This window comes from Neodiprion fabricii, chromosome 6, assembly GCF_021155785.1.
Source record: "Neodiprion fabricii isolate iyNeoFabr1 chromosome 6, iyNeoFabr1.1, whole genome shotgun sequence".
Taxonomy (NCBI): domain Eukaryota; kingdom Metazoa; phylum Arthropoda; class Insecta; order Hymenoptera; family Diprionidae; genus Neodiprion; species Neodiprion fabricii.
The window spans coordinates 24,220,699-24,246,112 of record NC_060244.1 but is presented as its reverse complement, the minus strand read 5'-3'; the positions used below and the strand labels follow the sequence as shown (position 1 = coordinate 24,246,112).

The 25,414-nt window shown below is 41.9% G+C and overlaps 1 protein-coding gene and 1 long non-coding RNA gene across 5 annotated transcripts in view; one reads left to right on the top strand and one right to left on the bottom strand.

The window, feature by feature from the left end:
- The first annotated feature begins 89 nt into the window (after positions 1 to 89).
- LOC124184732 lies at positions 90 to 25,413 on the top strand. Of its 2 annotated transcripts, none has more exons than XR_006871251.1 (2): positions 90 to 217; positions 24,944 to 25,413. It is a non-coding gene; the product is annotated as an uncharacterized LOC124184732 (long non-coding RNA). The 2 variants fall into 2 exon arrangements; XR_006871250.1 differs by lacking the exon at positions 90 to 217 and adding an exon at positions 224 to 408.
- The window catches only part of LOC124184721 (myocardin-related transcription factor A-like), a 168,716-nt gene continuing 165,405 nt past the window's right edge, over positions 22,104 to 25,414 (bottom strand). For all 3 annotated transcript variants that reach the window (XM_046574752.1, XM_046574753.1, XM_046574754.1), the window contains one exon: positions 22,104 to 25,206. In XM_046574752.1, coding sequence (XP_046430708.1) covers positions 24,865 to 25,206 — 342 coding nt within the window. In that variant the 3' untranslated portion in view covers positions 22,104 to 24,864. The remainder of the gene's footprint in view (positions 25,207 to 25,414) is intronic.

Below are 25,414 nucleotides of genomic sequence, written 5' to 3'. Positions count from 1 at the left end.
GTTTTATACATCGCGTACGAAGATGTGTTGTGATACGCAAGATAAAACATGTATACTGATCGTGAGAGTTGAGGTACCTTGTACGTCAAGTCGTCATTGTCTGCTGGGCCGTTTGAGTTAAAGCGAGGATTGATTGGCTGCGAGACATTGAAATGTATCTGGGCTTGTGATGACAGGCAACTTGATGACCTTCGTTCTCTCGTCCGTGAACGCTAGAGTGAATTTCATGTATATCGTGATTACTTGATTATACGTCGTGCGGTTGACTGAAAACTGTGAGACCGTTGTGTTTTGTGTTGTTGGATTAGCTTGTGTAATGATTATTGAAATATGCAAAACGACAGGACATGATAGAAACTAAATACGCATTTTAATAAGGTGGATTTAACAACTGCTTGCTGGCTACAGGTAGGGTGCCAAAACGATATACGTTTACAAAGTGATAGGTGCTGGTTTTACCGAATATGGTTGAAAAGTTTGATTTTGATTGAAAAAAAAATATAATATGAACAAATAAAATTGTGGCCAAAACAACAATTTCTGTTAACCGATGGAAAGCCCTTCTTTGAGCTAATAGTACATTCCTGTCACCATATTATGGCCAAGTCGATTATTGTTTAATGCACGCATGGATGCATTTTATCCAAGAGGTGATATGAGGACAAATTTATCAGTGAAACTTGAGCAATGAAAGAATTCAGATATATTTGCTTGGTACATTTTTTTATGATGTTTTCGTATCATGTACGGAGATAGGTTGCATATGTGACTTTTCTCAGTAACTTGGATGACTTTTGATACAATGGAGGATCAGATCTTCGAAATATACATTCTCAGATGCAACCTTGAATATTATGGGGAATTTACTTTGCACTAGTCTTTCACCACCTCAACAATGCTAACCAAACAACCAGATCATTAAAACTTCTCGCGAAATTCAGTCAATCTCAGGACTCAATGAATACATTTTGGGAATATTCAGAATCGGTCCACTTCAGCTGAAAAAATCCGGAGGTCTCAATTTTTTATGGAGGAGTGTTGACTCTCGAAATTCATATACATGGTCCTTTCTGGACTGATCGGAAACCAGAAAACGAGAATAAATCTCAGAGTGACCGAGGTGCAAGCAGCAAAAATTTGACGAATAAATCTTCGTTTTTTGACTCTGACTTTTGGTCCGTTGATCGCAGCGTATTGGGACTGCGCCCAATCGATTTCTCTCGTAAAATCTCGTCGGAATACTGCGTCAAAGAACTTATTCCAGCACTTTTCAAAATCGCGAAAATTGTCGCCAAAAATGGAAAGGGGTTAGCCTTACTTTTTTTTTTGGCAAAAAACTTTTGGTCTCAGATTCGATTTAAACGACCCTTATCTGACCAATCGGACCCCCAGGAACACAGAAATCGCAGCGAAAAGAGCGTAGGACCAACAGGAGAGAAATGGCGAGCGAAAAAGCACCTGCTGAAAAATGTCGAAAATTCAGGTTCTGGTTTTTTGGCTGTAGCTTTTGATGCCTTGATCGCAGCGTATTGGGACTGCGCCCAATCGATTTCCCTCGCAAAATTACGTCCGATCAGTGCTACAATTAATTGATTCCGGCACTTTTCAAAATCGCGAAAATTTTCGCCAAAAATGGAAAGGGGTTAAAATTTTCGCGATTTTGAAAAGTGCCGGAATCAATTAATTGTAGCACCGATCGGACGTAATTTTGCGAGGGAAATCGATTGGGCGCAGTCCCAATACGCTGCGATCAACGCATCAAAAGTTACAGCAAAAAAACCAGAACCTCAATTTTCGACATTTTTCAGCAGGTGCTTTTTCGCTCGCCATTTCTCTCCTGTTGGTCCTACGCTCTTTTCGCTGCGATTTCTGTGTTCCTGGGGGTCCGATTGGTCAGATAAGGGTCGTTTAAATCGAATCTGAGACCAAAAGTTAGCCTTACTTTTTTTTTTGGCAAAAAACTTTTGGTCTCAGATTCGATTTAAACGACGCTTATCTGACCAATCGGACCTCCAGGAACTCGGAAATCGCAGCAAAAAGAGCGTAGGACCAACAGGAGAGAAATGGCGAGCGAAAAAGCACCTGCTGAAAAATGTCGAAAATTGAGGTTCTGGTTTTTTTGCTGTAACTTTTGATGCGTTGATCGCAGCGTATTGGGACTGCGCCCAATCGATTTCCCTCGCAAAATTACGTCCGATCGGTGCTACAATTAATTGATTCCGGCACTTTTCAAAATCGCGAAAATTTTTGCCAAAAATGGAAAGGGGCTAGCCTTACGTTTTTTTTTGGCAAAAAACTTTTGGTCTCAGATTCGATTTGAACGACCCTTATCTGACCAGTCGGACCTCCAGGAACTCGGAAATCGCAGCAAAAAGAGCGTAGGACCAACAGGAGAGAAATAGCGAGCGAAAAAGCACCTGCTGAAAAATGTCGAAAATTGAGGTTCTGGTTTTGTGGCTGTAACTTTTGGTGCGTTGATCGCAGCGTATTGGGACTGCGCCCAATCGATTTTTCTCGCAAAATCTCGTCGGAATACTGCGTCAAAGAACTTATTCCAGCACTTTTCAAAATCGCGAAAATTTTCGCCAAAAATGGAAAGGGGTTAGCCTTACTTTTTTTTTTGGCAAAAAACTTTTGGTCTCAGATTCGATTTGAACGACCCTTATCTGACCAATCGGACCTCCAGGAACTCGGAAATCGAAGCAAAAAGAGCGTAGGACCAACAGGAGAGAAATGGCGAGCGAAAAAGCACCTGCTGAAAAATGTCGAAAATTGAGGTTCTGGTTTTTTGGCTGTAACTTTTGGTGCGTTGATCGCAGCGTATTGGGACTGCGCCCAATCGATTTCCGTCGCAAAATTACGTCGGAATAGTGCCTGAAAGAATTGATTCCAGCACTTTTCAAAATCGCGAAAATTTTTGCCAAAAATGGAAAGGGGTTGGCCTTACTTTTTTTTTTGGCAAAAAACTTTTGGTCTCAGATTCGATTTAAACGACCCTTATCTGACCAATCGGACCCCCAGGAACACAGAAATCGCAGCGAAAAGAGCGTAGGACCAACAGGAGAGAAATGGCGAGCGAAAAAGCACCTGCTGAAAAATGTCGAAAATTGAGGTTCTGGTTTTTTTGCTGTAACTTTTGATGCGTTGATCGCAGCGTATTGGGACTGCGCCCAATCGATTTCCCTCGCAAAATTACGTCCGATCGGTGCTACAATTAATTGATTCCGGCACTTTTCAAAATCGCGAAAATTTTCGCCAAAAATGGAAAGGGGTTAGCCTTACTTTTTTTTTTGGCAAGAAACTTTTGGTCTCAGATTCGATTTAAACGACCCTTATCTGACCAATCGGACCCCCAGGAACACAGAAATCGCAGCGAAAAGAGCGTAGGACCAACAGGAGAGAAATGGCGAGCGAAAAAGCACCTGCTGAAAAATGTCGAAAATTGAGGTTCTGGTTTTTTTGCTGTAACTTTTGATGCGTTGATCGCAGCGTATTGGGACTGCGCCCAATCGATTTCCCTCGCAAAATTACGTCCGATCGGTGCTACAATTAATTGATTCCGGCACTTTTCAAAATCGCGAAAATTTTCGCCAAAAATGGAAAGGGGTTAGCCTTATTTTTTTTTTTGGCAAAAAACTTTTGGTCTTAGATTCGATTCAAACGACCCTTATCTGACCAATCGGACTCCCAGGAACTCAGAAATCACAGCGAAAAGAGCGTAGGACCAACAGGAGAGAAATGGCGAGCGAAAAAGCACCTGCTGAAAAATGTCGAAAATTCAGGTTCTGGTTTTTTGGCTGTAGCTTTTGATGCCTTGATCGCAGCGTATTGGGACTGCGCCCAATCGATTTCCCTCGCAAAATTACGTCCGATCAGTGCTACAATTAATTGATTCCGGCACTTTTCAAAATCGCGAAAATTTTCGCCAAAAATGGAAAGGGGTTAGCCTTGCTTTTTTTTTTGGCAAAAAACTTTTGGTCTCAGATTCGATTTAAACGACCCTTATCTGACCAATCGGACCCCCAGGAACACAGAAATCGCAGCGAAAAGAGCGTAGGACCAACAGGAGAGAAATGGCGAGCGAAAAAGCACCTGCTGAAAAATGTCGAAAATTCAGGTTCTGGTTTTTTGGCTGTAACTTTTGATGCGTCGATCGCAGCGTATTGGGACTGCGCCCAATCGATTTCCCTCGCAAAATTACGTCCGATCGGTGCTACAATTAATTGATTCCGGCACTTTTCAAAATCGCGAAAATTTTTGCCAAAAATGGAAAGGGGTTGGCCTTACTTTTTTTTTTGGCAAAAAACTTTTGGTCTCAGATTCGATTTAAACGACCCTTATCTGACCAATCGGACCCCCAGGAACACAGAAATCGCAGCGAAAAGAGCGTAGGACCAACAGGAGAGAAATGGCGAGCGAAAAAGCACCTGCTGAAAAATGTCGAAAATTGAGGTTCTGGTTTTTTTGCTGTAACTTTTGATGCGTTGATCGCAGCGTATTGGGACTGCGCCCAATCGATTTCCCTCGCAAAATTACGTCCGATCGGTGCTACAATTAATTGATTCCGGCACTTTTCAAAATCGCGAAAATTTTCGCCAAAAATGGAAAGGGGTTAGCCTTATTTCTTTTTTGGCAAAAAACTTTTGGTCTTAGATTCGATTCAAACGACCCTTATCTGACCAATCGGACTCCCAGGAACTCAGAAATCACAGCGAAAAGAGCGTAGGACCAACAGGAGAGAAATGGCGAGCGAAAAAGCACCTGCTGAAAAATGTCGAAAATTCAGGTTCTGGTTTTTTGGCTGTAGCTTTTGATGCCTTGATCGCAGCGTATTGGGACTGCGCCCAATCGATTTCCCTCGCAAAATTACGTCCGATCAGTGCTACAATTAATTGATTCCGGCACTTTTCAAAATCGCGAAAATTTTCGCCAAAAATGGAAAGGGGTTAGCCTTACTTTTTTTTTTGGCAAAAAACTTTTGGTCTCAGATTCGATTTAAACGACCCTTATCTGACCAATCGGACCCCCAGGAACACAGAAATCGCAGCGAAAAGAGCGTAGGACCAACAGGAGAGAAATGGCGAGCGAAAAAGCACCTGCTGAAAAATGTCGAAAATTCAGGTTCTGGTTTTTTGGCTGTAGCTTTTGATGCCTTGATCGCAGCGTATTGGGACTGCGCCCAATCGATTTTTCTCGCAAAATCTCGTCGGAATACTGCGTCAAAGAACTTATTCCAGCACTTTTCAAAATCGCGAAAATTTTCGCCAAAAATGGAAAGGGGTTAGCCTTACTTTTTTTTTTGGCAAAAAACTTTTGGTCTCAGATTCGATTTGAACGACCCTGATCTGACCAATCGGACCTCCAGGAACTCGGAAATCAAAGCAAAAAGAGCGTAGGACCAACAGGAGAGAAATGGCGAGCGAAAAAGCACCTGCTGAAAAATGTCGAAAATTGAGGTTCTGGTTTTTTGGCTGTAACTTTTGGTGCGTTGATCGCAGCGTATTGGGACTGCGCCCAATCGATTTCCCTCGCTAAATTACGGCCGATCGGTGCTACAATCAATTGATTCCGGCACTTTTCAAAATCGCGAAAATTTTTGCCAAAAATGGAAAGGGGTTAGCCTTACTTTTTTTTTTGGCAAAAAACTTTTGGTCTCAGATTCGATTTAAACGACCCTTATCTGACCAATCGGACCCCCAGGAACACAGAAATCGCAGCGAAAAGAGCGTAGGACCAACAGGAGAGAAATGGCGAGCGAAAAAGCACCTGCTGAAAAATGTCGAAAATTCAGGTTCTGGTTTTTTGGCTGTAACTTTTGATGCGTTGATCGCAGCGTATTGGGACTGCGCCCAATCGATTTCCCTCGCAAAATTACGTCCGATCGGTGCTACAATTAATTGATTCCGGCACTTTTCAAAATCGCGAAAATTTTTGCCAAAAATGGAAAGGGGTTAGCCTTACTTTTTTTTTTGGCAAAGAACTTTTGGTCTCAGATTCGATTTAAACGACCCTTATCTGACCAATCGGACCCCCAGGAACACAGAAATCGCAGCGAAAAGAGCGTAGGACCAACAGGAGAGAAATGGCGAGCGAAAAAGCACCTGCTGAAAAATGTCGAAAATTCAGGTTCTGGTTTTTTGGCTGTAACTTTTGATGCGTTGATCGCAGCGTATTGGGACTGCGCCCAATCGATTTCCCTCGCAAAATTACGTCCGATCGGTGCTACAATTAATTGATTCCGGCACTTTTCAAAATCGCGAAAATTTTTGCCAAAAATGGAAAGGGGTTAGCCTTACGTTTTTTTTTGGCAAAAAACTTTTGGTCTCAGATTCGATTTAAACGACGCTTATCTGACCAATCGGACCTCCAGGAACTCGGAAATCGCAGCAAAAAGAGCGTAGGACCAACAGGAGAGAAATGGCGAGCGAAAAAGCACCTGCTGAAAAATGTCGAAAATTGAGGTTCTGGTTTTTTTGCTGTAACTTTTGATGCGTTGATCGCAGCGTATTGGGACTGCGCCCAATCGATTTCTCTCGCAAAATCTCGTCGGAATACTGCGTCAAAGAACTTATTCCAGCACTTTTCAAAATCGCGAAAATTTTCGCCAAAAATGGAAAGGGGTTAGCCTTACTTTTTTTTTTGGCAAAAAACTTTTGGTCTCAGATTCGATTTGAACGACCCTTATCTGACCAATCGGACCTCCAGGAACTCGGAAATCGAAGCAAAAAGAGCGTAGGACCAACAGGAGAGAAATGGCGAGCGAAAAAGCACCTGCTGAAAAATGTCGAAAATTGAGGTTCTGGTTTTTTGGCTGTAACTTTTGGTGCGTTGATCGCAGCGTATTGGGACTGCGCCCAATCGATTTCCCTCGCAAAATTACGTCCGATCGGTGCTACAATTAATTGATTCCGGCACTTTTCAAAATCGCGAAAATTTTTGCCAAAAATGGAAAGGGGTTAGCCTTACTTTTTTTTTTGGCGAAAAACTTTTGGTCTCAGATTCGATTTAAACGACCCTTATCTGACCAATCGGACCCCCAGGAACACAGAAATCGCAGCGAAAAGAGCGTAGGACCAACAGGAGAGAAATGGCGAGCGAAAAAGCACCTGCTGAAAAATGTCAAAAATTCAGGTTCTGGTTTTTTGGCTGTAACTTTTGATGCGTTGATCGCAGCGTATTGGGACTGCGCCCAATCGATTTCCCTCGCAAAATTACGTCCGATCGGTGCTACAATTAATTGATTCCGGCACTTTTCAAAATCGCGAAAATTTTTGCCAAAAATGGAAAGGGGTTAGCCTTACTTTTTTTTTTGGCAAAAAACTTTTGGTCTCAGATTCGATTTAAACGACCCTTATCTGACCAATCGGACCCCCAGGAACACAGAAATCGCAGCGAAAAGAGCGTAGGACCAACAGGAGAGAAATGGCGAGCGAAAAAGCACCTGCTGAAAAATGTCGAAAATTCAGGTTCTGGTTTTTTGGCTGTAGCTTTTGATGCCTTGATCGCAGCGTATTGGGACTGCGCTCAATCGATTTCTCTCGCAAAATTACGTCCGATCAGTGCTACAATTAATTGATTCCGGCACTTTTCAAAATCGCGAAAATTTTCGCCAAAAATGGAAAGGGGTTAGCCTTACTTTTTTTTTTGGCAAAAAACTTTTGGTCTCAGATTCGATTTAAACGACCCTTATCTGACCAATCGGACCCCCAGGAACACAGAAATCGCAGCGAAAAGAGCGTAGGACCAACAGGAGAGAAATGGCGAGCGAAAAAGCACCTGCTGAAAAATGTCGAAAATTCAGGTTCTGGTTTTTTGGCTGTAACTTTTGATGCGTTGATCGCAGCGTATTGGGACTGCGCCCAATCGATTTCCCTTGCAAAATTACGTCCGATCGGTGCTACAATTAATTGATTCCGGCACTTTTCAAAATCGCGAAAATTTTTGCCAAAAATGGAAAGGGGTTAGCCTTACTTTTTTTTTTGGCAAAAAACTTTTGGTCTCAGATTCGATTTGAACGACCCTTATCTGACCAGTCGGACCTCCAGGAACTCGGAAATCGCAGCAAAAAGAGCGTAGGACCAACAGGAGAGACATAGCGAGCGAAAAAGCACCTGCTGAAAAATGTCGAAAATTGAGGTTCTGGTTTTGTGGCTGTAACTTTTGGTGCGTTGATCGCAGCGTATTGGGACTGCGCCCAATCGATTTTTCTCGCAAAATCTCGTCGGAATACTGCGTCAAAGAACTTATTCCAGCACTTTTCAAAATCGCGAAAATTTTCGCCAAAAATGGAAAGGGGTTAGCCTTACTTTTTTTTTTGGCAAAAAACTTTTGGTCTCAGATTCGATTTGAACGACCCTTATCTGACCAATCGGACCTCCAGGAACTCGGAAATCGAAGCAAAAAGAGCGTAGGACCAACAGGAGAGAAATGGCGAGCGAAAAAGCACCTGCTGAAAAATGTCGAAAATTGAGGTTCTGGTTTTTTGGCTGTAACTTTTGGTGCGTTGATCGCAGCGTATTGGGACTGCGCCCAATCGATTTCCGTCGCAAAATTACGTCGGAATAGTGCCTGAAAGAATTGATTCCAGCACTTTTCAAAATCGCGAAAATTTTTGCCAAAAATGGAAAGGGGTTGGCCTTACTTTTTTTTTTGGCAAAAAACTTTTGGTCTCAGATTCGATTTAAACGACCCTTATCTGACCAATCGGACCCCCAGGAACACAGAAATCGCAGCGAAAAGAGCGTAGGACCAACAGGAGAGAAATGGCGAGCGAAAAAGCACCTGCTGAAAAATGTCGAAAATTGAGGTTCTGGTTTTTTTGCTGTAACTTTTGATGCGTTGATCGCAGCGTATTGGGACTGCGCCCAATCGATTTCCCTCGCAAAATTACGTCCGATCGGTGCTACAATTAATTGATTCCGGCACTTTTCAAAATCGCGAAAATTTTCGCCAAAAATGGAAAGGGGTTAGCCTTACTTTTTTTTTTGGCAAAAAACTTTTGGTCTTAGATTCGATTCAAACGACCCTTATCTGACCAATCGGACTCCCAGGAACTCAGAAATCACAGCGAAAAGAGCGTAGGACCAACAGGAGAGAAATGGCGAGCGAAAAAGCACCTGCTGAAAAATGTCGAAAATTCAGGTTCTGGTTTTTTGGCTGTAGCTTTTGATGCCTTGATCGCAGCGTATTGGGACTGCGCCCAATCGATTTCCCTCGCAAAATTACGTCCGATCAGTGCTACAATTAATTGATTCCGGCACTTTTCAAAATCGCGAAAATTTTCGCCAAAAATGGAAAGGGGTTAGCCTTACTTTTTTTTTTGGCAAAAAACTTTTGGTCTCAGATTCGATTTGAACGACCCTTATCTGACCAATCGGACCTCCAGGAACTCGGAAATCGAAGCAAAAAGAGCGTAGGACCAACAGGAGAGAAATGGCGAGCGAAAAAGCACCTGCTGAAAAATGTCGAAAATTGAGGTTCTGGTTTTTTGGCTGTAACTTTTGGTGCGTTGATCGCAGCGTATTGGGACTGCGCCCAATCGATTTCCCTCGCAAAATTACGTCCGATCGGTGCTACAATTAATTGATTCCGGCACTTTTCAAAATCGCGAAAATTTTTGCCAAAAATGGAAAGGGGTTAGCCTTACTTTTTTTTTTGGCGAAAAACTTTTGGTCTCAGATTCGATTTAAACGACCCTTATCTGACCAATCGGACCCCCAGGAACACAGAAATCGCAGCGAAAAGAGCGTAGGACCAACAGGAGAGAAATGGCGAGCGAAAAAGCACCTGCTGAAAAATGTCAAAAATTCAGGTTCTGGTTTTTTGGCTGTAACTTTTGATGCGTTGATCGCAGCGTATTGGGACTGCGCCCAATCGATTTCCCTCGCAAAATTACGTCCGATCGGTGCTACAATTAATTGATTCCGGCACTTTTCAAAATCGCGAAAATTTTTGCCAAAAATGGAAAGGGGTTAGCCTTACTTTTTTTTTTGGCAAAAAACTTTTGGTCTCAGATTCGATTTAAACGACCCTTATCTGACCAATCGGACCCCCAGGAACACAGAAATCGCAGCGAAAAGAGCGTAGGACCAACAGGAGAGAAATGGCGAGCGAAAAAGCACCTGCTGAAAAATGTCGAAAATTCAGGTTCTGGTTTTTTGGCTGTAGCTTTTGATGCCTTGATCGCAGCGTATTGGGACTGCGCCCAATCGATTTCTCTCGCAAAATTACGTCCGATCAGTGCTACAATTAATTGATTCCGGCACTTTTCAAAATCGCGAAAATTTTCGCCAAAAATGGAAAGGGGTTAGCCTTACTTTTTTTTTTGGCAAAAAACTTTTGGTCTCAGATTCGATTTAAACGACCCTTATCTGACCAATCGGACCCCCAGGAACACAGAAATCGCAGCGAAAAGAGCGTAGGACCAACAGGAGAGAAATGGCGAGCGAAAAAGCACCTGCTGAAAAATGTCGAAAATTCAGGTTCTGGTTTTTTGGCTGTAGCTTTTGATGCCTTGATCGCAGCGTATTGGGACTGCGCCCAATCGATTTCTCTCGCAAAATTACGTCCGATCAGTGCTACAATTAATTGATTCCGGCACTTTTCAAAATCGCGAAAATTTTCGCCAAAAATGGAAAGGGGTTAGCCTTACTTTTTTTTTTGGCAAAAAACTCTTGGTCTCAGATTCGATTGAAACGACCCTTATCTGACCAATCGGACCCCCAGGAGCACAGAAATCGCAGCGAAAAGAGCGTAGGACCAACAGGAGAGAAATGGCGAGCGAAAAAGCACCTGCTGAAAAATGTCGAAAATTCAGGTTCTGGTTTTTTGGCTGTAACTTTTGATGCGTTGATCGCAGCGTATTGGGACTGCGCCCAATCGATTTCCCTCGCAAAATTACGTCCGATCGGTGCTACAATTAATTGATTCCGGCACTTTTCAAAATCGCGAAAATTTTTGCCAAAAATGGAAAGGGGTTAGCCTTACGTTTTTTTTTGGCAAAAAACTTTTGGTCTCAGATTCGATTTAAACGACGCTTATCTGACCAATCGGACCTCCAGGAACTCGGAAATCGCAGCAAAAAGAGCGTAGGACCAACAGGAGAGAAATGGCGAGCGAAAAAGCACCTGCTGAAAAATGTCGAAAATTGAGGTTCTGGTTTTTTTGCTGTAACTTTTGATGCGTTGATCGCAGCGTATTGGGACTGCGCCCAATCGATTTCCCTCGCAAAATTACGTCCGATCGGTGCTACAACTAATTGATTCCGGCACTTTTCAAAATCGCGAAAATTTTTGCCAAAAATGGAAAGGGGCTAGCCTTACGTTTTTTTTTGGCAAAAAACTTTTGGTCTCAGATTCGATTTGAACGACCCTTATCTGACCAGTCGGACCTCCAGGAACTCGGAAATCGCAGCAAAAAGAGCGTAGGACCAACAGGAGAGAAATAGCGAGCGAAAAAGCACCTGCTGAAAAATGTCGAAAATTGAGGTTCTGGTTTTGTGGCTGTAACTTTTGGTGCGTTGATCGCAGCGTATTGGGACTGCGCCCAATCGAATTTTCTCGCAAAATCTCGTCGGAATACTGCGTCAAAGAACTTATTCCAGCACTTTTCAAAATCGCGAAAATTTTCGCCAAAAATGGAAAGGGGTTAGCCTTACTTTTTTTTTTGGCAACAAACTTTTGGTCTCAGATTCGATTTGAACGACCCTTATCTGACCAATCGGACCTCCAGGAACTCGGAAATCGAAGCAAAAAGAGCGTAGGACCAACAGGAGAGAAATGGCGAGCGAAAAAGCACCTGCTGAAAAATGTCGAAAATTGAGGTTCTGGTTTTTTGGCTGTAACTTTTGGTGCGTTGATCGCAGCGTATTGGGACTGCGCCCAATCGATTTCCGTCGCAAAATTACGTCGGAATAGTGCCTGAAAGAATTGATTCCAGCACTTTTCAAAATCGCGAAAATTTTTGCCAAAAATGGAAAGGGGTTGGCCTTACTTTTTTTTTTGGCAAAAAACTTTTGGTCTCAGATTCGATTTAAACGACCCTTATCTGACCAATCGGACCCCCAGGAACACAGAAATCGCAGCGAAAAGAGCGTAGGACCAACAGGAGAGAAATGGCGAGCGAAAAAGCACCTGCTGAAAAATGTCGAAAATTGAGGTTCTGGTTTTTTTGCTGTAACTTTTGATGCGTTGATCGCAGCGTATTGGGACTGCGCCCAATCGATTTCCCTCGCAAAATTACGTCCGATCGGTGCTACAATTAATTGATTCCGGCACTTTTCAAAATCGCGAAAATTTTCGCCAAAAATGGAAAGGGGTTAGCCTTACTTTTTTTTTTGGCAAAAAACTTTTGGTCTTAGATTCGATTCAAACGACCCTTATCTGACCAATCGGACTCCCAGGAACTCAGAAATCACAGCGAAAAGAGCGTAGGACCAACAGGAGAGAAATGGCGAGCGAAAAAGCACCTGCTGAAAAATGTCGAAAATTCAGGTTCTGGTTTTTTGGCTGTAGCTTTTGATGCCTTGATCGCAGCGTATTGGGACTGCGCCCAATCGATTTCCCTCGCAAAATTACGTCCGATCAGTGCTACAATTAATTGATTCCGGCACTTTTCAAAATCGCGAAAATTTTCGCCAAAAATGGAAAGGGGTTAGCCTTACTTTTTTTTTTGGCAAAAAACTTTTGGTCTCAGATTCGATTTAAACGACCCTTATCTGACCAATCGGACCCCCAGGAACACAGAAATCGCAGCGAAAAGAGCGTAGGACCAACAGGAGAGAAATGGCGAGCGAAAAAGCACCTGCTGAAAAATGTCGAAAATTCAGGTTCTGGTTTTTTGGCTGTAACTTTTGATGCGTCGATCGCAGCGTATTGGGACTGCGCCCAATCGATTTCCCTCGCAAAATTACGTCCGATCGGTGCTACAATTAATTGATTCCGGCACTTTTCAAAATCGCGAAAATTTTTGCCAAAAATGGAAAGGGGTTAGCCTTACTTTTTTTTTTGGCAAAAAACTTTTGGTCTCAGATTCGATTTAAACGACCCTTATCTGACCAATCGGACCCCCAGGAACACAGAAATCGCAGCGAAAAGAGCGTAGGACCAACAGGAGAGAAATGGCGAGCGAAAAAGCACCTGCTGAAAAATGTCGAAAATTGAGGTTCTGGTTTTTTGGCTGTAACTTTTGATGCGTTGATCGCAGCGTATTGGGACTGCGCCCAATCGATTTCCCTCGCAAAATTACGTCCGATCGGTGCTACAATTAATTGATTCCGGCACTTTTCAAAATCGCGAAAATTTTTGCCAAAAATGGAAAGGGGTTAGCCTTACGTTTTTTTTTGGCAAAAAACTTTTGGTCTCAGATTCGATTTAAACGACGCTTATCTGACCAATCGGACCTCCAGGAACTCGGAAATCGCAGCAAAAAGAGCGTAGGACGAACAGGAGAGAAATGGCGAGCGAAAAAGCACCTGCTGAAAAATGTCGAAAATTGAGGTTCTGGTTTTTTTGCTGGAACTTTTGATGCGTTGATCGCAGCGTATTGGGACTGCGCCCAATCGATTTCCCTCGCAAAATTACGTCCGATCGGTGCTACAATTAATTGATTCCGGCACTTTTCAAAATCGCGAAAATTTTTGCCAAAAATGGAAAGGGGCTAGCCTTACGTTTTTTTTGGCAAAAAACTTTTGGTCTCAGATTCGATTTGAACGACCCTTATCTGACCAGTCGGACCTCCAGGAACTCGGAAATCGCAGCAAAAAGAGCGTAGGACCAACAGGAGAGAAATAGCGAGCGAAAAAGCACCTGCTGAAAAATGTCGAAAATTGAGGTTCTGGTTTTGTGGCTGTAACTTTTGGTGCGTTGATCGCAGCGTATTGGGACTGCGCCCAATCGATTTTTCTCGCAAAATCTCGTCGGAATACTGCGTCAAAGAACTTATTCCAGCACTTTTCAAAATCGCGAAAATTTTCGCCAAAAATGGAAAGGGGTTAGCCTTACTTTTTTTTTTGGCAAAAAACTTTTGGTCTCAGATTCGATTTGAACGACCCTTATCTGACCAATCGGACCTCCAGGAACTCGGAAATCGAAGCAAAAAGAGCGTAGGACCAACAGGAGAGAAATGGCGAGCGAAAAAGCACCTGCTGAAAAATGTCGAAAATTGAGGTTCTGGTTTTTTGGCTGTAACTTTTGGTGCGTTGATCGCAGCGTATTGGGACTGCGCCCAATCGATTTTCCTCGCAAAATTACGTCCGATCGGTGCTACAATTAATTGATTCCGGCACTTTTCAAAATCGCGAAAATTTTCGCCAAAAATGGAAAGGGGTTAGCCTTACTTTTTTTTTTGGCAAAAAACTTTTGGTCTCAGATTCGATTTAAACGACCCTTATCTGACCAATCGGACCCCCAGGAACACAGAAATCGCAGCGAAAAGAGCGTAGGACCAACAGGAGAGAAATGGCGAGCGAAAAAGCACCTGCTGAAAAATGTCGAAAATTCAGGTTCTGGTTTTTTGGCTGTAACTTTTGATGCGTTGATCGCAGCGTATTGGGACTGCGCCCAATCGATTTCCCTCGCAAAATTACGTCCGATCGGTGCTACAATTAATTGATTCCGGCACTTTTCAAAATCGCGAAAATTTTTGCCAAAAATGGAAAGGGGTTAGCCTTACTTTTTTTTTTGGCAAAGAACTTTTGGTCTCAGATTCGATTTAAACGACCCTTATCTGACCAATCGGACCCCCAGGAACACAGAAATCGCAGCGAAAAGAGCGTAGGACCAACAGGAGAGAAATGGCGAGCGAAAAAGCACCTGCTGAAAAATGTCGAAAATTCAGGTTCTGGTTTTTTGGCTGTAACTTTTGATGCGTTGATCGCAGCGTATTGGGACTGCGCCCAATCGATTTCCCTCGCAAAATTACGTCCGATCGGTGCTACAATTAATTGATTCCGGCACTTTTCAAAATCGCGAAAATTTTTGCCAAAAATGGAAAGGGGTTAGCCTTACGTTTTTTTTTGGCAAAAAACTTTTGGTCTCAGATTCGATTTAAACGACGCTTATCTGACCAATCGGACCTCCAGGAACTCGGAAATCGCAGCAAAAATAGCGTAGGACCAACAGGAGAGAAATGGCGAGCGAAAAAGCACCTGCTGAAAAATGTCGAAAATTGAGGTTCTGGTTTTTTTGCTGTAACTTTTGATGCGTTGATCGCAGCGTATTGGGACTGCGCCCAATCGATTTCCCTCGCAAAATTACGTCCGATCGGTGCTACAATTAATTGATTCCGGCACTTTTCAAAATCGCGAAAATTTTTGCCAAAAATGGAAAGGGGCTAGCCTTACGTTTTTTTTTGGCAAAAAACTTTTGGTCTCAGATTCGATTTGAACGACCCTTATCTGACCAGTCGGACCTCCAGGAACTCGGAAATCGCAGCAAAAAGAGCGTAGGACCAACAGGAGAGAAATAGCGAGCGAAAAAGCACCTGCTGAAAAATGTCGAAAATTGAGGTTCTGGTTTTGTGGCTGTAACTTTTGGTGCGTTGATCGCAGCGTATTGGGACTGCGCCCAATCGATTTCTCTCGCAAAATCTCGTCGGAATACTGCGTCAAAGAACTTATTCCAGCACTTTTCAAAATCGCGAAAATTTTCGCCAAAAATGGAAAGGGGTCGGCCTTACTTTTTTTTTTGGCGAAAAACTTTTGGTCTCAGATTCGATTTAAACGACCCTTATCTGACCAATCGGACCCCCAGGAACACAGAAATCGCAGCGAAAAGAGCGTAGGACCAACAGGAGAGAAATGGCGAGCGAAAAAGCACCTGCTGAAAAATGTCAAAAATTCAGGTTCTGGTTTTTTGGCTGTAACTTTTGATGCGTTGATCGCAGCGTATTGGGACTGCGCCCTATCGATTTCCCTCGCAAAATTACGTCCGATCGGTGCTACAATTAATTGATTCCGGCACTTTTCAAAATCGCGAAAATTTTTGCCAAAAATGGAAAGGGGTTAGCCTTACTTTTTTTTTTGGCAAAAAACTTTTGGTCTCAGATTCGATTTAAACGACCCTTATCTGACCAATCGGACCCCCAGGAACACAGAAATCGCAGCGAAAAGAGCGTAGGACCAACAGGAGAGAAATGGCGAGCGAAAAAGCACCTGCTGAAAAATGTCGAAAATTCAGGTTCTGGTTTTTTTGCTGTAACTTTTGATGCGTTGATCGCAGCGTATTGGGACTGCGCCCAATCGATTTCCCTCGCAAAATTACGTCCGATCGGTGCTACAATTAATTGATTCCGGCACTTTTCAAAATCGCGAAAATTTTCGCCAAAAATGGAAAGGGGTTAGCCTTACTTTTTTTTTAGGCAAAAAACTTTTGGTCTTAGATTCGATTCAAACGACCCTTATCTGACCAATCGGACTCCCAGGAACTCAGAAATCACAGCGAAAAGAGCGTAGGACCAACAGGAGAGAAATGGCGAGCGAAAAAGCACCTGCTGAAAAATGTCGAAAATTCAGGTTCTGGTTTTTTGGCTGTAGCTTTTGATGCCTTGATCGCAGCGTATTGGGACTGCGCCCAATCGATTTCCCTCGCAAAATTACGTCCGATCAGTGCTACAATTAATTGATTCCGGCACTTTTCAAAATCGCGAAAATTTTCGCCAAAAATGGAAAGGGGTTAGCCTTACTTTTTTTTTTGGCAAAAAACTTTTGGTCTCAGATTCGATTTAAACGACCCTTATCTGACCAATCGGTCCCCCAGGAACACAGAAATCGCAGCGAAAAGAGCGTAGGATCAACAGGAGAAAAATGGCGAGCGAAAAAGCACCTGCTGAAAAATGTCGAAAATTCAGGTTCTGGTTTTTTGGCTGTAGCTTTTGATGCCTTGATCGCAGCGTATTGGGACTGCGCCCAATCGATTTCCCTCGCAAAATTACGTCCGATCGGTGCTACAATTAATTGATTCCGGCACTTTTCAAAATTGCGAAAATTTTCGCCAAAAATGGAAAGGGGTTAGCCTTACTTTTTTTTTTGGCAAAAAACTTTTGGTCTCAGATTCGATTTAAACGACCCTTATCTGACCAATCGGACCCCCAGGAACACAGAAATCGCAGCGAAAAGAGCGTAGGACCAACAGGAGAGAAATGGCGAGCGAAAAAGCACCTGCTGAAAAATGTCGAAAATTGAGGTTCTGGTTTTTTGGCTGTAACTTTTGGTGCGTTGATCGCAGCGTATTGGGACTGCGCCCAATCGATTCCCGTCGCAAAATTACGTCGGAATAGTGCCTGAAAGAATTGATTCCAGCACCTTTCAAAATCGCGAAAATTTTTGCCAAAAATGGAAAGGGGTTGGCCTTACTTTTTTTTTTGGCAAAAAACTTTTGGTCTCAGATTCGATTTAAACGACCCTTATCTGACCAATCGGACCCCCAGGAACACAGAAATCGCAGCGAAAAGAGCGTAGGACCAACAGGAGAGAAATGGCGAGCGAAAAAGCACCTGCTGAAAAATGTCGAAAATTGAGGTTCTGGTTTTTTTGCTGTAACTTTTGATGCGTTGATCGCAGCGTATTGGGACTGCGCCCAATCGATTTCCCTCGCAAAATTACGTCCGATCGGTGCTACAATTAATTGATTCCGGCACTTTTCAAAATCGCGAAAATTTTCGCCAAAAATGGAAAGGGGTTAGCCTTACTTTTTTTTTTGGCAAAAAACTTTTGGTCTCAGATTCGACTTAAACGACCCTTATCTGACCAATCGGACCCCCAGGAACACAGAAATCGCAGCGAAAAGAGCGTAGGACCAACAGGAGAGAAATGGCGAGCGAAAAAGCACCTGCTGAAAAATGTCGAAAATTGAGGTTCTGGTTTTTTTGCTGTAACTTTTGATGCGTTGATCGCAGCGTATTGGGACTGCGCCCAATCGATTTCCCTCGCAAAATTACGTCCGATCGGTGCTACAATTAATTGATTCCGGCACTTTTCAAAATCGCGAAAATTTTCGCCAAAAATGGAAAGGGGTTAGCCTTACTTTTTTTTTTGGCAAAAAACTTTTGGTCTTAGATTCGATTCAAACGACCCTTATCTGACCAATCGGACTCCCAGGAACTCAGAAATCACAGCGAAAAGAGCGTAGGACCAACAGGAGAGAAATGGCGAGCGAAAAAGCACCTGCTGAAAAATGTCGAAAATTCAGGTTCTGGTTTTTTGGCTGTAGCTTTTGATGCCTTGATCGCAGCGTATTGGGACTGCGCCCAATCGATTTCCCTCGCAAAATTACGTCCGATCAGTGCTACAATTAATTGATTCCGGCACTTTTCAAAATCGCGAAAATTTTCGCCAAAAATGGAAAGGGGTTAGCCTTACTTTTTTTTTTGGCAAAAAACTTTTGGTCTCAGATTCGATTTAAACGACCCTTATCTGACCAATCGGACCCCCAGGAACACAGAAATCGCAGCGAAAAGAGCGTAGGACCAACAGGAGAGAAATGGCGAGCGAAAAAGCACCTGCTGAAAAATGTCGAAAATTCAGGTTCTGGTTTTTTGGCTGTAACTTTTGATGCGTTGATCGCAGCGTATTGGGACTGCGCCCAATCGATTTCCCTCGCAAAATTACGTCCGATCGGTGCTACAATTAATTGATTCCGGCACTTTTCAAAATCGCGAAAATTTTTGCCAAAAATGGAAAGGGGTTAGCCTTACTTTTTTTTTTGGCAAAGAACTTTTGGTCTCAGATTCGATTTAAACGACCCTTATCTGACCAATCGGACCCCCAGGAACACAGAAATCGCAGCGAAAAGAGCGTAGGACCAACAGGAGAGAAATGGCGAGCGAAAAAGCACCTGCTGAAAAATGTCGAAAATTCAGGTTCTGGTCTTTTGGCTGTAGCTTTTGATGCCTTGATCGCAGCGTATTGGGACTGCGCCCAATCGATTTCCCTCGCAAAATTACGTCCGATCAGTGCTACAATTAATTGATTCCGGCACTTCTCAAAATCGCGAAAATTTTCGCCAAAAATGGAAAGGGCTTAGCCTTACTTTTTTTTTTGGCAAAAAACTTTTGGTCTCAGATTCGATTTAAACGACCCTTATCTGACCAATCGGTCCCCCAGGAACACAGAAATCGCAGCGAAAAGAGCGTAGGACCAACAGGAGAAAAATGGCGAGCGAAAAAGCACCTGCTGAAAAATGTCGAAAATTCAGGTTCTGGTTTTTTGGCTGTAGCTTTTGATGCCTTGATCGCAGCGTATTGGGACTGCGCCCAATCGATTTCCCTCGCAAAATTACGTCCGATCAGTGCTACAATTAATTGATTCCGGCACTTTTCAAAATCGCGAAAATTTTTGCAAAAATGGAAAGGGGTTAGCCTTACTTTTTTTTTTGGCAAAAAACTTTTGGTCTCAGATTCGATTTAAACGACCCTTATCTGACCAATCGGACCCCCAGGAACACAGAAATCGCAGCGAAAAGAGCGTAGGACCAACAGGAGAGAAATGGCGAGCGAAAAAGCACCTGCTGAAAAATGTCGGAAATTCAGGTTCTGGTTTTTTGGCTGTAGCTTTTGATGCGTTGATCGCAGCGTATTGGGACTGTGCCCAATCGATTTCCCTCGCAAAATTACGTCCGATCAGTGCTACAATTGATTGATTCCGGCACTTTTCAAAATCGCCAAAATTTTCGCCAAAAATGGAAAGGGGTTAGCCTTACTTTTTTTTTTGGCAAAAAACTTTTGGCCTCAGATTCGATTTAAACGACCCTTATCTGACCAATCGGACCCCCAGGAACACAGAAATCGCAGCGAAAAGAGCGTAGGACCAACAGGAGAGAAATGGCGAGCGAAAAAGCACCTGCTGAAAAATGTCGAAAATTGAGGTTCTGGTTTTTTTGCTGTAACTTTTGATGCGTTGATCGCAGCGTATTGGGACTGCGCCCAATCGATTTCTCTCGCAAAATCTCGTCGGAATACTGCGTCAAAGAACTTATTCCAGCACTTTTCAAAATCGCGAAAATTTTCGCCAAAAATGGAAAGGGGTTAGCCTTACTTTTTTTTTTGGCAAAAAACTTTTGGTCTCAGATTCGATTTGAACGACCCTTATCTGACCAATCGGACCTCCAGGAACTCGGAAATCGCAGCAAAAAGAGCGTAGGACCAACAGGAGTGAAATGGCGAGCGAAAAAGCACCTGCTGAAAAATGTCGAAAATTGAGGTTCTGGTTTTTTGGCTGTAACTTTTGGTGCGTTGATCGCAGCGTATTGGGACTGCGCCCAATCGATTTCTCTCGCAAAATTACGTCCGATCAGCGCTACAATTAATTGATTCCGGCACTTTTCAAAATCGCGAAAATTTTCGCCAAAAATGGAAAGGGGTTAGCCTTACTTTTTTTTTTGGCAAAAAACTTTTGGTCTCAGATTCGATTCAAACGACCCTCATCTGACCAATCGGTCCCCCAGGAACACAGAAATCGCAGCGAAAAGAGCGTAGGACCAACAGGAGAGAAATGGCGAGCGAAAAAGCACCTGCTGAAAAATGTCGAAAATTCAGGTTCTGGTTTTTTGGCTGTAGCTTTTGATGCGTTGATCGCAGCGTATTGGGACTGCGCCCAATCGATTTCCCTCGCAAAATTACGTCCGATCAGTGCTACAATTAATTGATTCCGGCACTTTTCAAAATCGCGAAAATTTTCGCCAAAAATGGAAAGGGGTTAGCCTTACTTTTTTTTTGGCAAAAAATTTTTGGTCTCAGATCCGATTAGTATGACCCCTTCTGACTCATTAGACCCCCAGGAACTCGGAAAACGCAGCGAAAAGTGCGTGGGATCAACAGGAGAGACAATACAGAGGAAAAAGCACCCGCTGAAAAATGTCGAAAACATAGGTTTTCGTTTTTCGGCTCTAACTTTTCATACGTTGCCCGCAGCGTATTGGGACTCCGCCTAATCGTTTTCTCACGCAAAATTACGTCAGAATAGAGCATGGAAGAATTTATTCCAGCACTTCATAATCTCGCGACAATTACATCTATACTGTGTCTTGAGACTATATTGTCGGCATTGTAATGGTAATATGACTACGATCTGGGTAAGATAAGGTGCGAGTAATGGCGCAAGTACGTCCCCGAGCCGGTGTTCCTTCGATATAAGGCACTGATAGCCGACGCATCGCCTCTTTCGAACCTCCAACTTTGGAAATTTCACGAATCTCACCATGATGTTACCCGAACACATTTTCGAGACCAAAAATAATAAGAAAATGCAAAAAAACGAATCGATTTTTTGAAAAGTCTTGGATAGAAGCCCCCCCCGACGACTGAACCAGAACTACGAATTTTCTGAATGTTTCTTCTCTGTATTATGTGGCAACAGTCACGAATGCATTTCCTTAAAGAAGTACGTTCGGACAAAGTACGAAATACCGATTCATTCTCCCACACTCAAGAGAAGTGGATTTCAGAATAGCCGTGCTGTTGTTTTGGGAAAGTGCTCTTTGTCTTAAGTTAAAAATAATTCCTTCACGCCCTATCTCCAGTAAGTGAGACTCAGGACTCAGAAGTTTTGCCGACAGGAGTAATAGAGTTTGATTTTCCGTTAACTAAAGATACACAAGTAATTCTGCTTGCTAAAACTTTTCTAACAGTAAGATCAGTTTCATTTGAATGGCAATTGGTTTAATATGAAAAATGAAATCTATTCAACGCCATCTACACTTAATCGGTATTTTTCGAGGTTTCGACATTATTCTGTAAAACAGGAGAGATGAAATCATAAGCGATTCTTCGCCGTGATTAAAATAAGATAAAATTTCAGAATGTCGTATGGAAAAATTTGTTACTAATGATTGTGTCGAAACGTCGACTTTTAACATACTTAGCACCTAGGCATGTAGAAGATAAATGCTTGGATGTCGTGCATTGTATCTAGGCAATAAATTTGGTGTAAGTGTGATTGAATATACAATGTATGGTAATTTTTAGCCAATATTTTTTATTTTATGTATACTCAAATGGAAGGCAATCGATAAATTTGCAACAAATAAAAATAAATAACACTCTCTCTAGCAATAATTACGATGTTACTTAAAATATCATTACAATAATTCAAATATTGCTTAACAAAACTGTTTTGCTCGCATGCTCATACAAAATATTATAATTCACAAAACGCTATATTGAAACATTTTCTATGCTTGTTTTTTTTTTTTCATTTTTCTTAAACCACACATCTCACAACAGACTACCAGATTCGCACAGCCTAACAAATTGTAGATTACAAATCAATCATCAATAAATTGTTTAATGATTACGGCTAACATAATTACAATTTCCATAATAACATACAAAACCGTACTACACAATAGTCGTTTTATAACATATTATCTGTTTTTTGTTTGAATCTTAGTACATTCGGCCATTTCAAATGGCTGCACAATGCTTAATGCTAAAACAAAAAATCATATTACGTCTAGCGCATTTTTATGCGATTTTTTTATATTACATATTTTACAGAACAATAAACGCTTATTGTCATGGCAACGTGAGGTGATGAGTAATGAGGCGATGTCGATGTAGTGGCAAGGGTCGGTTTGGCACTTTCGGTTCCAAGGTTATACCACGTTCCATTGTAATTCTTTTATTTTGTTGGTTTCATCTCCAACTTCTGGACGAGATTTATTATTTAATAATATTTTACATCAATGCGTCAACATTTTGGGTTACATCTGACTTCTAATTTCTGATCAATTGGTTTCTTATTTTTGTTATAATTTTCTTCCGAATTTACACGAATAGATGTAAACCTTGTATTTTTGATTTCTCTAAACACAAGCATGTGAAATTGGTTCATTTCGTCACTTTGCCGGAACATGGCGTCCCTCTCCGCCTGAAGCCGCTGGGCTGACTGTATATGAATGTTTGGAATGTTGCTTTTGGCTGTTTCTTTGATATTGAGAATGTTTGCGTTAAGTTTTACCCAACGAGCTGTGCTTGATTAGAGCTCCCATTGAATTCCCAAAGCGCCACTGTTCGATTAGTTGTTTGCTTTAATGAACGGCAGATTACAAGGTTCAGCTGCCATCACCCAGAATGACGTTTAATAATACACAATCGTGTGTACATTACGTTGCTGTATTCAATTATCTTTGTAAAAGATATTTTTAGATTTTTTAAAAATATTACTAACGCATATTTCGCCAAATTTGGCTCTATGCACGCCTAATTAGTTAGTATTTAGTAGCACCGTAACTCACCTCAAACATACTTCATTATTCCCATATTTTTATCACATACACATTTATTCATTCATTCGATGGTTCACTCATTCATTCGGTCAGTCACTTATTCGATCGTTTGCATGATCACCAGACAGGCGACGCAACCCGATTTTCGCGTCGTGACGCCCATTTCTACCGGCGACTCTCTCGTTCGTTTGAGTTTGAAAACATGGAATGTCACAAAACGACAAAATACGAAAATACTAGCCACATCGCACTCTCGCAGGGGGGTTATTATTGGTTATAATATACGTATGTATTTCCTAACATCACATGCTCTGGCTTAGCAATACGTATCTGCACCTAAAAGCCATCATTAATCTTGGCTCACTGTATCATAATTACAGGGGAAAAAACAGGGAAGACGAAGGGAATGCCGGATTTTCATTTACTGACAGTGGTATTTTCTTTATAGTGATAAAGGATGATCGCTAGCCAAAATTTTGAAAATTAGGTAAATCCGTTTCTTTCGATTACAATGATTTTGATTTGACGTACTGAACAAAAATATTTGGAAATAATCCGCGGCATTGGCGCTGAAATAGATGGCTTTTGGCTACAGACAGATATGATTTATATATATTTTACATTATATTATAATTATAATATTATATTAATTCTTTATATTATGCGGTTAGATTACGATTATGGTAAAGTTCAGACGACGCTATATTCAATATGTAGTTTTAGCACACACGCTATCTGCAGTTAAAACTCAAGCAGCACACGACGTAGGATAGTATAGAACTGGGTAGTAGAGCTAGCTAAAATGTTTTAAAGGACTCTTTGGAGAATTTTGGAATCATTGATAAACATTTCGTACGTCTATCAAAGTTCCATTGCGAACAGTTATCGAATAAGAACGTATTCATTCATTGCTCTTTCGTTACTGCTCTACTTCACGTTTCATTCGGTACCGTTTTAATATCTTTTTTTCTTGTCAAACTTGGTTCATTGCCATTGTCCAATCAGAGTCACAACTTTAATTACAAGATGTTTGTCTAAGTAGAAAACAACGTTTCTAATTTTGATAAAATCCAAAGATAAGGCTCTGTTGGTTGTAAATTACCTCGTTAACTTATAAATGGACTATTCGTACTTGTTTATTAAAAGTGATAAGTTCCAGTTAAGCTCTTCACGTGTTAAGTATACTTTTAGCTTAAGCTACACTAATTAATCAGGTATGCTCAGCGCATTTCATGTGAAAAGTTCGTTACGCAAAGTTTGGTTAAATTTACAGGGTGTTCTGGGTCATATCCCACTCGTCTACTAGCGTAACGCAAATATTTTTTTGTACCGATATATTTTCAGGTTTACTCTGGATCACACAATTTATTATCGAACATTTCAACCCCCCTCCAAATTGCCATCTCGCTTGTGGCTGATTCGAAATGTTTGCCGACAGCTTCATGGCGGAAATATGAAAATTAATAATAAATTAATCTTGCAAGGTCTAGACAGACGAGCGGACGCGCTAATCGTTCAAATGATTCGTTTTACGACAAACTTTCCGAAACGCGCTAGAATTTTAAAAGACATTTAGCCTTTTTTTTTTTGAGAGAATTGTTTACTTTTAAGTACACAAAGCCGATTCCCAGAGGCTGATTTCTTGCTAGGTAGCAAAGTCACCCTTATCCCAAGTCAACGAAAGATCAGCAGACATTTTGAAGTCAGAATCTTCCATGTTAAAGAGATCAAAGGGGTCCTGACTATTCGCAAACAATGGATCGTAGAGGTCGGGGGCTGAAGACTGGGCAGGTGGTGGTGTTGGCTGATGGATACTGGTTACCGGAGACTGAGGCATCAGGGAATCTAGCCAGTCCGGGTCGTCCATATCCATGGGCATGTCACCGATATCCATCAACTCCTGTGGAGTTTCCATTTTCACGCCGAGATCACAGTCCAGTGGTCCAAAATCCATCGGATCCAAAGTTTCCAGATCAAGACCCAATTCCTGAAGGAAAATCACATGACCAACCAATTTCAGAAAAGATTCGATAGTGAGTTTGAAAAATATTGTAGAACAGTTTTTCCCGAAAATATTAGGTCATTGAAAATAAAACAAATTATTGTTTCCACCTTGGCTTTACTACGGTTTGTAAATAAAATATTTCCATTCAACTGTGATATGTGGTTGACATAAAAGATTGTTGGCAATTTTT